The sequence below is a fragment of the Fukomys damarensis genome, unplaced genomic scaffold (assembly GCF_012274545.1).
Source record: "Fukomys damarensis isolate Sample0158 unplaced genomic scaffold, DMR_v1.0_HiC HiC_scaffold_20, whole genome shotgun sequence".
NCBI lineage: Eukaryota > Metazoa > Chordata > Mammalia > Rodentia > Bathyergidae > Fukomys > Fukomys damarensis.
Genome location: NW_022900932.1, coordinates 38,755,369 through 38,769,567, shown reverse-complemented (window position 1 = coordinate 38,769,567; position 14,199 = coordinate 38,755,369). Strand labels below are relative to the sequence as shown.

Here is a 14,199-nt window from a genome sequence, read left to right as displayed (position 1 = left end):
GAAGCAAATTCTATCATGCGGTGGCGCTGCTTTCCTCACCAGGCATCTGCAGGAGCTTGCACTGCACAGGTGGGTGCACTGATTTGGGCTAATCACAGTTAAGTGAAAACATTGTGGTGTTGGAAGAGGTAGTGGATGTCTTCATGACACAATTATAAAAAGCTAAGGGCTACGTGAAGCTACCAATCCATTTACTGTGCATATTTCTGTGTCGTTTAATTTTCCCTGGAGATTTTAGTTCATCCTGTCAGATTTATAGATACTTCTCTTCATGATTTAAAATTTGCCATTGAGCATTTACAGTACCCTCCTAATTGTTCGTCTTGTGCTTTCATGAATGTAATGGGCCAGAGGAATATTCTCACTTACAGTCTACTTTTTAAAAAAATGTAAGTTCAAGCTTTTGCAGACTCTATGAAAGCATTATTGGCTATTGATATTATTCCTAACCTACTTCCACTCACATCAACGGAGAAAGGAGTCAGACCGCAGAAATGTTTTCTTGTGAATGGCCAGGTAACAGTCACACCTTTTCATTGGTGTTCCTGGGAGGAGTTAGCCCACCTGGACCCACAATTTGACTTACTAGAATCTATTCGAGTACTAATAGACTATTAATTAGGTTATTTTCTTACATTATAAGTTCATTTTAAAGCAGTGCTATTCACAGGAAGTAGGAAGAATGTTCTTCCTATAACTTTCATTTGACTTCCCCCTAAAATGATCTTTAAAATTCCTGCAGTATATTATAACCAGAAAGTAAAAATGATACACTGCCTGTATTTTAAGAGAAAATGTCATGGTATCAGCTTACAAATTCAGGTACACAGGGTTTCTGCTTAAACTAATCAATCTTATCTCTGTGTATTTCCCCCAAAGCTGAGCATCTTTTTGCTGAGCAATCAGAACTTCCTCCTTCATGGAGTCTACTCCAAAACGCATTAAAAAATTGAATAACAAATTCAATATTTTTTGCTGCGTGTTTTCTGTATTCAACTAATTTATGTTCACCACATTAAACATTTTTTATATTTAGTAACGAACATGTGACATTGGTACTGGTCAACTGTTCTTCAAAACATAGGATTCAGGTGTTCTGTGAGCCTCAGAGCCTTCTCATAGCACAGCAGGGCCTCATTCACCTCCCCTTTTAATTTGTGCACCAGCCCAAAGAGGCTGAAGCTTTCCACAACACAAACATTGTGCTGAACACGTCTTTTAGCCAATTTCTCCAAAGCATTTAGGAGTTTATCCCTGACAACGGACTTTTCTTCTATTTTGAGACCTTTTAAATAATGGGTGATTGCCTCATCTTCAGATTTCCTGTGAAATTCTTGGAAGCGGCCATAGCGGAAATGAATATCTTGCTGTAAGTGATCAGGAATGTCCTTCATGCATAACGCTTTCTGAAAATTTTCCTCTGCCTTTTCATACTGACCTAATTTTGCATACACATCAGCCAGATTAATGTAAGCCATCTCAAAAGTGGGTCTGTCAGTTGTAGTTTTTTGAAACTCACCTATAGCCAATCGAGCAAATCTGCCAATAATTTCTCTATCCTGCCTATTCGTGCTCCCCTTTACTTGGAACATCTGTATCTTGTAGCAAAGCCCAATCTGGTAATGCAGGTAGGCAGAGTTGGGTGTTGCCTGCAACGCCTTTTCAAAGAGCTGAAGAGCTTTATCTATACAGCCTTTTTTTCTATAAAACTTGGCTGCATAGCGAAAGACATAGGTCTGGAAGGACTTGTTGCTTAGGGCTTCTTTAATGTATTTTTCTCCTTCAGCTTCCTCTCCTATATCTTGAAGCTTCAGTGCAAGAAGAACTTTGATATATCCATCTTCAGGATTTAGTTTCAAGGCCTTCCTCAAGGGATCTAGTGAAATTACATTACTGTTGTCACAATCTTGGCGATAGGCAATAATAGCATACCCAGCATTAAATTCAGGGTTTTCTGGCTCGAATTTCAAAGCCTTTTCAAAGCAGGCTTGAGCCCGCTCATAATTCTGTCCTCCACACTTCAGCAAGGACCATCCTTCCTCACCGTCCAACTGCGGGCACTCTAACTTAAAGCGGAAAGGACTTGCAAACTTCTTGCAAGTGTTCTCCACCTTGTCCAGGTACATCTTGGCGTCTGCCAACCTGCCCATGTGGTAATGCACCCAGGCATAATTGCCCCAGGTCACCAGGCTTCTCCTGTCTGACTGGTCAGCGTGCTCCCTCTGGATTAAATCTTCAGCTTCTTTCAAGCTGTGCAGGGCTTTGTCATTCTGGCCTTTAAGGTGTCTCACATAGGCCTGGAGGTTGTACATTACTGTATTGTTCATGTCCACATTCTCGATGTGTTCTGAGACCCTGATTTCTAAGTCACGTATGTCAGTGTCATCAAGTACCAGTTTCCATGTAAAGTGACATTTCAGCTGAACCAAGCAATCCTTGACTTGGCGGTTATCAAGATTCTCACTGTGAAAAAACATGCAGATTTGTTAAGTGACCAACAGTTAAAGTCAGAAAGAAAAATAAATTATTTTTGTTATATTTGCACTACTAAAAATTTCACACTTACATAGATATACAAAGTAATAAATAGTGGACAGCGAATATAGGTTCTTAAATCCTCTTTCAGTGAGTTTTTCCATTGCTGCTACACAACACCTGCACTCACCATGTAAAGAGGAAAAGGTTTAATTCAGTTCATAGTTTGTGGAAATTCAGTCACCATTAGGCTGGATGCAATGCAGGAATAGCAAGGCAGACAGAATGGCAGAGCAGAGCTGCTCGGTTCATGACAGCTGGGGAGCCTTGCAGGTGATCAGGGCTGCAGAGGAATGGCTGTGGGACCATTTATGTTCCCCAAGGCTATGCTTCTATGTCCCACTCAGAACCCATGTGCATGCTGTACTCATTTGTAAGCTCAATTAAGCTGACACTTTAGAATTAATAGTCATTCACAGATATATGAGAAAATTCCTGCATTTTCTAAGCAAGTAACCACTCTGTGGTTTCAGGTCTCATTTGGCGATGATAATGCTCATCATACTGAGCTTTAGGAAGGAATAAGTCCATGTGAAGCACACAAAACATAATACATGCTATGGAAGAATCTTCTAATTTACTATTAATACAGAAACAACAGATGGTGGCCGGGGATTTAGCTCAGTGGTGACGCTGCTTGTCTTACAAGTGCAAGGTCCCGAGTTCGATCCCCAGTAGCAAAAAAAAAACAAAGCAAACAAACAAACAAAGAAACAGATGATTGGATAAAGACAATGTAGTATTTACACATGGTGGAGTACCACTCCTCCAAGAAAAATAAACTTGACTGGTATAGGACACAGATATATCTTGAGATCACAGTGGGAAGTGAAATAAAGCAGACACTCAAGCTTAAATATCATACACTTTCTCTTATATGAAAATCCCAAAACATAAATGAAGAACAAAATAAAAGATAGGTTATAGGAAGTAGAGAGATAGATGCTTCTGACACAGCAAGGGGATCAAGGGATGGAGGGAGAGCAGAAAAAAGGTGATAAGAAAAGGATTTAAGAGCTGTTATGTACTGTACCAAATATCCCAAGGAATATAAACTGCTAATGTGTACAAATAAAAAATTTTACAATCCAAGAGAAAAAATGAGGGAGTCCAGATAATAGCAGAGAACTTCAGTTAGATGGCTGATTGCAGAGGAACAAGGTGCATCTAATAGAACAAAGGAAGACCACTGAAGTTAAATAATATTGTCCATGTTTTCTTCACTTTTTACTTAGAAATACTTATAACTTTAAGGACATTGCAAAGACAGTGCCAAGTTGCACTGCATCCATTATTTCCAACAATGATTGTACCTCATGCCACTACTGCACAGTATCCAACCTGGGAACTGCACCTGGGCACATGGCTGTGTTTGCTCAGCTCTGCCACTTTCCCCGAGGAGTAAACCTCTGTGGCCACCACCTCAATCCACATACAGGACTATGCCATCGCCACACCATCCTCCTGTGCCCCTCTACACTCACACCTGTGGCCCCTCCCCAGAACCCTTCAGACGTCTTAGCCATTGTCACATTCGTTCTTCATTTCCAATTTTATCATTTCAGGGATGATAATGCACATGGAGACTATCACATGAAGAGCAGTTCAAAACATGAAAATCAAGGAAGGTAAAGTAATGCTAGCACAATGAAAAAATTCATGCTTACACCAAATGGTGCAGAAAAGCAATTGACAACATTTACTGCTACTTTGGTGAAGTGAAATAGAAGGAAACTTTCTCAGCACATTCCTGCCATATGTGAAAAGCCCTCATATAAATCATCTCCCATGAGGAAATAATGAGAGCTTTTAGTCTAAGTTCAGCAACACAGAGGTGAGGAGTGCGATTCCTGCTTCCAATGAACATGGATAGTATATGTACAAAAGCATAAGAAGTCCCCATAGGACTGGGGAAGCTAAATAAGCAGATTTAGAAAAGCTGTAGGATACAAAATTGATGTGTAAAAATCAGCTGTCTAGTATAAATGTTGAACAATCAAAAATGGAAATTAAGAAATCAAGCCATTTACAATAGCATTGAAAAGAATAAAGTATTTCAAATAAACTTAACCAAGTAGGTAAACGTTTTGGACACTGAAAACTATAAAACAGTACTGAATAAAATTACAGAAGACACATGTAAATGGGAAGATATGCTGTGTTCATGGGTTGGCAGAATTAATATTGAAAAGATTTTTTTCTACCCAAAGTGAATATCACATTCAGTACAACCCCTGTCAGAATCCCAGTGACATACTTTCATAGAAACAGACATTTCATCCTGCAATATGTATGGAATTTCAAATGATCTCAATTACCTAAACAATCTTGAAAATACAGAGACGGACCTCTTGTATTTCCTGATTTAAAAGCTTCCTAGAAACCTAATGTGATTATGATATTATATGGTACTGGCATAAAAAGCATATTAAGGAGAAGAAACCTATAGACCAATGGTTGTATTAGACTTAGATTGTCATAAAAAATATAGACTGGCTAACTTGAAACAGAAACTAATTTCTTCACAGGTCTGGTAAGTAAAAGCCCCAGAGAAAGGTGCACTCCAAAATTGTTCCTAGCAAGTGATCTCTTCCCAGTTAGTGGATGGCTACCCTCTGCTTGTGCTCACGTGGCCTTGCATTCCTGGGCCATCAACACAGGTGACACTGGTGTCTCTCCCTCTTGTATAACAATACGAGCCCAATGGAAGTAAGACTCCACCCTTCAGCCACTAGTTTCCTTTTATAACCTCTTTTTAGACTCTATCTACAAATACTATCACATGAGGAGAGAAGTCTTCAAGCTATGATTTTTAGGAAGGGTCTTAATTCAGTTCATAACTATTGTGAAGTGATTTTTACAAGTATGTCAAAACCCCACATGGAGATAGGGTTGTCATTTGACCAAATGACATGCAAAAACAGAAAAAAACAGATGAAAACAATGAAGACAGAAATCAAGAGGCCCTGAGTTCAATCCACAGTACCAGTAAAAGAAAATGAATGAAGTAGAATCCTATTTTACCCCATTTACAAAGATTAATTCAAAGTAGACCAGAACTTATGATACAAGATATAAAGTATAAAAATTATAGAAGAAAGCATCAGGAAAAAGTTTCATGATTTTGATAATTTTTGTTATGATATCAAAATCATAGGCAGAACTAGTGCAGACAAATTGGATATTTCCAACTTTTGTGCATCAAATCACATCATCAACAGAATAATGAGATAACCCTCAGAATAGAAATAAGCCCTACAACTCACAAAGTAAAGACGAGCAAGCCAATGAACTACTGGAAAAGAACGTAGGTAGACACTGCCTAAAGAAGAGTCACAAAGAGGCAGCAAATGAGTATTGAGTCTAGGCCTAGACTCGTTAGTCATTAGAGAGAGATGAGGGCTGGAGATTTGGCTCAGTGGTTCAGCCGCCTGCCTTGCAAGCACCAGGGCCCAAGTTTGATCCCCAGTACGAAATTAAAAAAAAAAAAAGAGAAATGAATGTATGATGCGACAACACTCTAACCTACTAATGTGGCAATAAGGAGAAAAAAGAAACAGGAAAATGATAAATAAAGTGAATTACCCTATGAACCATGCATGTATCTATCATCCTGGGTAAATTCCACACAGGGATACATGCTCAACATCATTGAAAGAAGCTGCTCAAACAAGCACTGGTATGTTTATTGGAGCACTAGTCACAAGCAGATATTTGAACACACGAATATTCAGCATCAAGTGAACAAACACAATGGAGCATACTCACTAAATGGAACACTGTTTAGCCATGAAAAATAATGAAGTACTGACACATGCTGCAACACGGATGAACATTGAAAACTTTATGGTAAATAAACTAACCCAAAGGACACTTTTTCCCCCTCATTTAGTTTTGAGGTCTTTCTTAAGAGAGTGGCTGTGAACTTTAACCCTGGCCTGATGGGATCCGTGATGCTCACGGATGTTTGGAGTGTGCCCTTCATGAGACACTAATTTATCCTATGGACAGTCTTGTGCTTAAGTGTCCCAGCCATCACCAGATGTCCCTCTCACAGCTAGCTTGTTTGTGTGACAAGAGCCTACTGGCTCTTATCAACCCTTTCTAGTTTCTTCACACCACAGTGTCCACTTCAGAAAGCTCCTCCTAGAAAGAAGTTGTGTCAAACAGGTGAGATGTAGATTGTCCTTTGTGACAATGCGTGGAATGAAAGAAGCAGTTGACTACTCATAGATCCCAGAGTGGAGAGCAAAAACGACTTGCAGGCCAATGCTTTGAGGATTTCAGAGCTGTGGAAGCTTAAGGAGTGGATGGGGAACTGGGGAGGGGAGAGAGAGACAGAGATAGAGGCAAAGAGACAGAGAGAAACATCATATTATATACCTAAAATGTACTGATTTAAAAAAAGACAGAGAGAAGCAGACAGAGGGAGATCTCCAAGTCATTTTTGGGTCCATCACTTCAGTGGGTTTCTTGTGGAGTGATCTAACTTTGTGCATTTAGAGCAAGCTGGTTCAATTTCTACAGGTCATGGTGTCAAGGAAAGGTGGTCGCTGTGGCATATCCGCTTTGTCTTCAAAGAGTGTGTGGGCCGTGGGCTGAATCTACTAGGGTATGCATCTAGCTGGCCTAAGGGAAGGCGGTCAGCAAGAGGGAGTTAGATCAATCATGAGGAATTAGAAGAAGGTGGAGACCTGGAAGCTGTTCCAAGTGGGATTTAGGGCACTTCTTCTAGGGGAGAGGCTGGTACAGTTGCTAAAGAGATGCTATGGCACAGAAATTCTAAGAATGCATTCTAGGCACAAATTGAAAGCCTTCCTTTGTATGAAGTATCCTCACTAGACAAATGTATAGACACATGGAGCACATGAATGGCTCTTGGTGGCTGCTGGAGGGCAGTAGGAAGTGGCAATGGAAATTAATTTTCTTGTAAAATGGTGAAATCCTTGACCTGGATAGTGGTGATGATGCTAAATATTGAGGGTGTGCTAAATACCACTACCTTATATGTGTTAAATATTTAAAATAGTTTTTAAAAATTTTACATGTACTTTATTAAAATCAATACTCATTTGTTGGAGACCAAGACCTATGTGCATCTCCACCCTCCGTGTGTGCCCCTCCACCTTGTGTATGTGTGTGCCCCTGACAGGAACTTTACACCTTCCCGGGGACATTCTAACCCCTCCCGGCGACATTCTGGCCATGCCCTACCTTATCTAGCTAGACCAGCTTAGGTTAGGTAACCTAGCAACCAGGAAAGTCCCTGCTCATCCCTGCCTGCATATAAGCTGCTGTGTGAGAAATAAAAGTTGTCAAAGAATTTTGACCCTAAAAGAGCTCTGCCTGGTTCTTGTCTTCCTGCGTCGTTCCTGTTCCCGTTCCGGGTGCTCCCCTCCTCAAGTCCTACTAATAACGAACCCCGCTGGCCGGGGCACTCATTGGTAACATGAATAGAAATTTTACAAGTACTGTATGTATATTTTTTTCTCTTGGATATGGTAACATAAATATAAAAGCATTTTTAAAAAGCAAATTTTTGTACTCTTGGAAATACCATGAGGAATTCCCACCGCACAACTTGGAAAAGTTGGTTAAATTGCATAACTGACTGTCTTATTCCTGTTTGAGCTCCTCCATTGATTTTCTGGGTGCTCTTAACATTCCTCAGTGTAAGATTCCTTTTTTTGCCAGGGATCAAACTTGGAACCTTGTGCTTTCGAGGCAGAACCACTGAGCTAAATCCCTGGCCCTAAGATTTCCTTTTGTAAAATCAGCAAAAGTACCTTTCTCATTTTCCCCGATTATATATAACAATTTACATAAAAGCTTTGAAACCACAGTGGTATTTAATAGGCATACAGGAACTGATAGCTACTTTTATAGCATCAGTTAACATTATAATGTAATCCTCATTATACCAAATAGTTTCTCTGGTGTGAAAAACTATAATAGTACGTAAGATCCTAATGAGATAATTGACAATGTGAAATAGGAAGAAAAGGGCTAAAGGTGTAGGGAAAGTGGGAAGGGTAGGGGAAAGGTTATAAGGGAAAAGAAAAAAATGAGAAAATGAAAAAATGGAATTAAAGTGTTTGTAAATAGGGAGAGGAGAAGGGGGTGAAGAGAGGACAGAGACAAGGGGAAAAAATGAGAACCAAGACCTGTCATGTAAAGGTACAAGATCCCAATGATGAGTGTGACTGCACTGTATCCCTAAAATGTACCAATAAACTCAATGAGAGAAAAAAATATAATCCTCATTATATTTGGAGAAGTGTTGATTATAGAGCTGCAATTGCACATTTTCTGTAGATTTGTTCCTCCCAAATTTTCCTAGTGATTTTTACAAGTCAATATCAGGCAGTTTATTTTATATTTGCTTACATCAGTTGCTGACAGGATTTATTTGGGACCATAAAGAAATTTCCACATTGGGCCTTTTAGGCAAAGGCAATGTGGATGCCTTGCAGACAGGACTTATGTAAAGCATTCCAAAGATCTGCAGGCAGCTTGGCTCCCTATCAAGAGGTTCAGCACTCTGCTAATCTTCAGTGCAGTGAGACCTTCATCAGAGCCCAGAACTAAGACAGGGAGAGCAGAAGCCCATAGAGGAAGGCAATGAGCTTCTCCCACATCGGCCCTACATAATCCCAAGGCTTGTGAAAGGTCCCAAAAGCAGCTCAAAGGACTGTGTGGGTTCTGCTTTTCCTCCAAGATCAGGATGGAGCAGAAAGCTATGTCTCTGCCCAGAAAAACTATCCCTCCTTTCTGTAGTTGCTGGAAAAGAACATCCAAGGGCTGGGGATTTAGCTCAGTGGTTTGGTGGCCTGACTTGCAAGCTCAAGGACCAGAGTTCAATCCCTGGTACCCCCCGCCAAAAAAGAACATCCGAAGTTGAGATTTACCTTCCCCTTCTTTCAAAACACATTCTCCTGTCTCTTGCCTTTTCTGGGCTATACCATAAGGAATATTTCCTTAGTATGTGCATGTATTTGCACCCACACATGCACATTCATTCCACAAGCAAATGCCCAAACAGAAGGGTTAGGAAGCTCAACTTCACTGACAGCTAAGCTTTCAAGATAGCACTGGTTACTATTTTCTCCAAAACAGAAGACATTTATAGCTAAATGGATGCACATTGAGGCCATACTCTCAAGTAAAATAAATAGAACACCCATGTATAAATACAGGATAGCTTCTCTGGTGTGAGAAACTGAAAGTGTAAATAAGTATCAAAATGTATAATAACGTGAAATAGGAAGAAAAGGTCCAAGGAGGAAAAGGAAGTGGTAGGGGTAGAGGAAAGGAAAAACAGAAAAACAGTCTGTGTAAATAGGGAGGAATGGAGAGGCTGAAGGAAGGGCAGAGGGATGGGGGAAATATAAGAACCAAGACCTGTCATGTAAAGGTACAAGATCCCAATAATGAATGTAATTGTACTGTATACATAAAATGTACCAATAAACTCAATAAAAGAAAAAAAAAAGAACCAAGATACATCATGTAAAGGTACAAATTCCCAATGATGAATGTCATCATACTGAATACCTAAAATGTACCCATAAGCTTAATGAATAATAAAAAAAATTTTTTTCTCCAAGAATGCTGGCAGAGAAAAGTAGAAATCCTTACCTCATGGCTGTTGGGAATTAGCAATTCTGCAAGAATTCTGACCTATTTCGCAAAGACTGGCTGTTAGGAGATCAGGCACGTCTGTCCCGAGGCTTTTCCTGTAAATTAAAACATCTGAGCAGGGTTATATTCTCAAATAAAAATGTGGGTGTGGCCTGCAGGCTGCTCTGAGTGTGTTCTTGCAATTGGAAGTTGGAAGGGGAAACTAAAGCTGGCCAGCTGAGGGAAATGGAAACTGAAACTAAGGCACATTGTTCTGATAGCCGCTTTAGAGGAAGCTGGTGAAAACAAAAACTCCGAAAGTGAAATTCTCTGTTCTGCCTGATGGTTTGGGCCCATGGAAATGCTACTTAGTGCAATGTGCACATTGTCTAGAACCAGAGACAGCGGAGAAGGCTGTGTGAACTTGCAAAAATTACACCTCTCCTTCTGCACTCTGTTTTCTCATCTGCAACCAGGGCTTGTTCAGATAATGGTGTAAAATTCTATGGAAGTCTGAATGGGACTCTCAACCCAAAGTTATTGTCATTCTTTGAGAATGTGTTACTTATTTTCCTATACTTTTGCTTGCTTTCTGATAGAATTCCCTGCTAGATAAAATGGCCCTAACCCCACATCCTAAATACATTACTCCAGGGAATCAAAGACCCAACTTTCCTGCCCCAAAGTTCTCCCATCTCTAGTCCTTCCCACCTGGATATGCAAACCTGCCAATGGATTTAAACCTCACCTCAGGGTCAAGGATTTAGCTCAGTGGTTCTGCTACCGACCTCCCAAGCACAAGGTCTTAAGTTCAATTCCTGGTACCAAAAAGAATAAAAAAATAAATAAACCTCACCTCTGGCTGCAACCAAACATCTACCTTCACTATTCCCCTCCCCTTATGACCCCTTACCCATATAAAACCTCACCCAGCCAGCCCCTGCCCTGCTACTCTTGCCATTGTCCGAGACAGCTAGGCACCTCGTCTTCTACGCCCCGGCCCCTTAATAAAAGCCTAGTTTTGGGTGTTCGTGCCTCGGCCTCAATTCTCCCATCCCTCTCACTTTCCAGAGAATGGACAATAGAAAATAATAAGGAGTAGAATCCTGTACCTCTTGTTTATTCATAGGAACAGAGCAAGGGCCCAGCATCTTTCATGTTCAGAACACATTAAGGCTTAATGATAATACATTTCTTATTTTTGATGCACACTTTTCTAGCTATCTAGTGTGTTATGATTCTCCAGAAATTATTCTCATAGCTATGCAGGATAATCACAGGTATACAGAGTTCTGTTGGTGTCCTGCCTTGTCCTACCTCAACCTGTCATGTAAACTTCTGAGTTCATAGTGTGTAGAGGAAGAGGGGTCTGTAACTAGGGAAAGGCATCAATGGGCTTTCTGGTGAGTCCTGACTAGAAAGAGTTAAAGCTTCAAAGTGGGTAAGAGGAATTAACAGAAGCTGAGGAGGATAGGCAGAGCACAAGGCAAACCAGGTGCTCTGAAACCAAGGTAGACCCTCTCACCCAACTCCACTTCCAATTAAATGCAAAAGAGACAAGGGCCACTTAAAGCTCTTATTTAAAAAAAAGAAGAAATAAAGCTCCTATGTAGTATATAAAAGCACAAATACCTATACCTCCATATACATGAAATTTAATGGTTAGGTTCAATGTTGACCTTATGGGGAAATTTGATTTGGCTTGTGTCCAAATCGATTTGTGCCCAGAATTATGGAAAGAAGCTCATAAACTAAGGTGTCGTTGTTTATATAGTCCCACTCTAGGACCACTGTATCAGTGCACTATCTCCCTTGCTTAATTGCAATCTTTACCTTGTATGTAAAGTCCTTTTTTTTTTTCTTTTATTGAGTTTATTGGTACATTTGAGGTATACAGTACAATTACATTCATTATTGGGATCTTACACCTTTACATGACAGGTCTTGGTTCTCATTTTTTCCCCCTTGTTCATGCCCTCCCTTCACCCCCTCCTCCCCTCTCCATTTATAAACACTTTATTTCCATTTTTTGATATTTTTTTCTTTTCCTTTATTACCTTTCCCCTACCCTTCCCATTTTCCCTACACCTTTAGCCCTTTTCTTCCTATTTCACATGGTCAGTTATCTCATTAGGATCTTATGTACTATTATAGCTTTTCACACCAGAGAAACTATTCAGTATTCATGTGTGACTTATGTATTTCACTTAGGAGTATATCCTCAATATGCATCCATTTTTCTATGAATGAATCTTATTTCTCATTCTTTATGGCTGAGTAGTACTCTATTACAAATCTGTGAATTCTAAAGATAAGATTCTGACAGGCTTCCTTGAGAATGTGCACATAGATGATGGCATAGGAAGTTGAGGGTCTTGGGGCCTGGGAGCCATCTATGACAGCCCAGGGAACCAATCAGATTATGACAAATTCTAGGAGGGGGAAGGGCCCTTGATCCCTTGTAAAAGCAGCCAGCACAAAGGGCTCACTCATATGTAGGTCTGGACACCCTGCCTTCTCACAAGGTAGCTGTCCCAGGCTTTGTTTCTTTCTTTCAAGCGAAGTGTTTTTGTTTTCCCTTTTTAAACTTAGTCGCATCAATCCTTTATTGGGGCTGGGTTTAGGAATCCCAGTAAGGTGCTTTGATAGCAGAATGGAATTTTGGCACGGTACACACACAACCTTAAACACAACTTTAGGAGTATGAACTAATGTAGCCTGGGCCAGGGATTTAGCTCAGTGGTTCCACTGCCTGCCTCGGAAGCACAAGGTCCCAAGTTTGATCCCAAGTACCATAAATAAATAAATAAATAAATAATAAAATTAAATACAGTAAAGTTGCCCAAGAAAGCAGTATCTATATGGAAAGATCCTTCAGGCTTTTAGACCAGGAGTAGCTAGATATTGAGTTTGTAGATATGTGAAATCTCACAGATATAAGTCAAAGTTATATTTGGCTATACTTAGTCTCTTTCCCATAGCTATTTACTGTCAACCTGTGTGTCTGATCTCATATCCTCCTGAATACCAGATTAAACTCTGGGAATATGTATTAAGCCTTACACACTGTTAGTCTCTGCCAAGCCTAAAGCTAAGAATGTAATTAAGATGGTAGTTGAATCCTGTAAAAGTCAGTCTCCGCTTTGATTTTTTTAAAATCATACTGGGAATAGTACTCAGGACCTTGTGCTTGCAAGGCAGGCATGGTGCTACTGAGCTCAAATCCTGGCCCAATCATCTCCACTTTGATTTCAGTCATGAGCCTGCAATTTCCCCAACTAGGTGTGTGAGGAACTCAGCCTTATACTTTGTAATCATCCTGATTCATGACTTTCTTTTTCTTTGTAACCTTTTCCACAATTAGGGTGCCATTTAAGGAAAACTTGAATAAATTTTGTTGGGCCATAGTTACTCATACTTAGCTAAGAATGTACTATTTTTTGTTTCCTTTGAAGTAGAATTCTATTTTATATTGACTGAATTTATGAAGAATAGTTTTGTTGAATCTGAATTCTTTGTGGGAGTTTGTTATTTTGAGATAGAACCTCATTGTGTCATCTAAGGTGGCCTCAGAGCTTGATCCTCTGGCCTCACTCTCTCAGCTCCTGAGTAATTGGGCAGGAGGTCAAAGCCCGATGCAATGATGCAAGTAGACAACCCTCAAAATATTATGGTACTGGCATACAGATCATAGAAAAGAGACATTTATACCATTGGGCAGAAGGGGATATATAGATCAGTAGAAAATATTAGAGAGTCCAAGAATAAACCATTGAATATGTTATTATATAAGTCTACTCAGCTTGTCATGATGAAATGGCAAAGTCAGTTGATTTAAATAACAAATACATTTCCTCACATCTCCAGAAGGTAGAAGTCCCAGATAAAGGTGCTAACTAGTCAGTTTATAGCAAGAAATCTCTTCTCAACTTGAGATGACCACCTTTGCTGTGCACGTTCATGTGGTCTTTCCTTTGTGGCTTGTGGACACGGGCAACTCTGATATCTTTTCTTTTCTTTTCTATCTTTTTTTTTTTTTTTTTT

At 39.9% G+C, this 14,199-nt stretch overlaps 1 protein-coding gene across 1 annotated transcript; it reads right to left on the bottom strand.

Annotated features, from left to right (window-relative positions):
• Positions 1-429: 429 nt before the first annotated feature.
• LOC104867686 (interferon-induced protein with tetratricopeptide repeats 1B) lies at positions 430-10,382 on the bottom strand. The gene is made up of 2 exons (XM_010632130.2): positions 10,174-10,382; positions 430-2,463 (listed from the first exon to the last, which is right to left on the bottom strand). Exons 1-2 carry the CDS (start codon positions 10,176-10,178, stop codon positions 1,074-1,076), a joined length of 1,395 nt encoding a protein of 464 aa, XP_010630432.1. The 5' UTR covers positions 10,179-10,382; the 3' UTR covers positions 430-1,073.
• Positions 10,383-14,199: the final 3,817 nt, after the last annotated feature.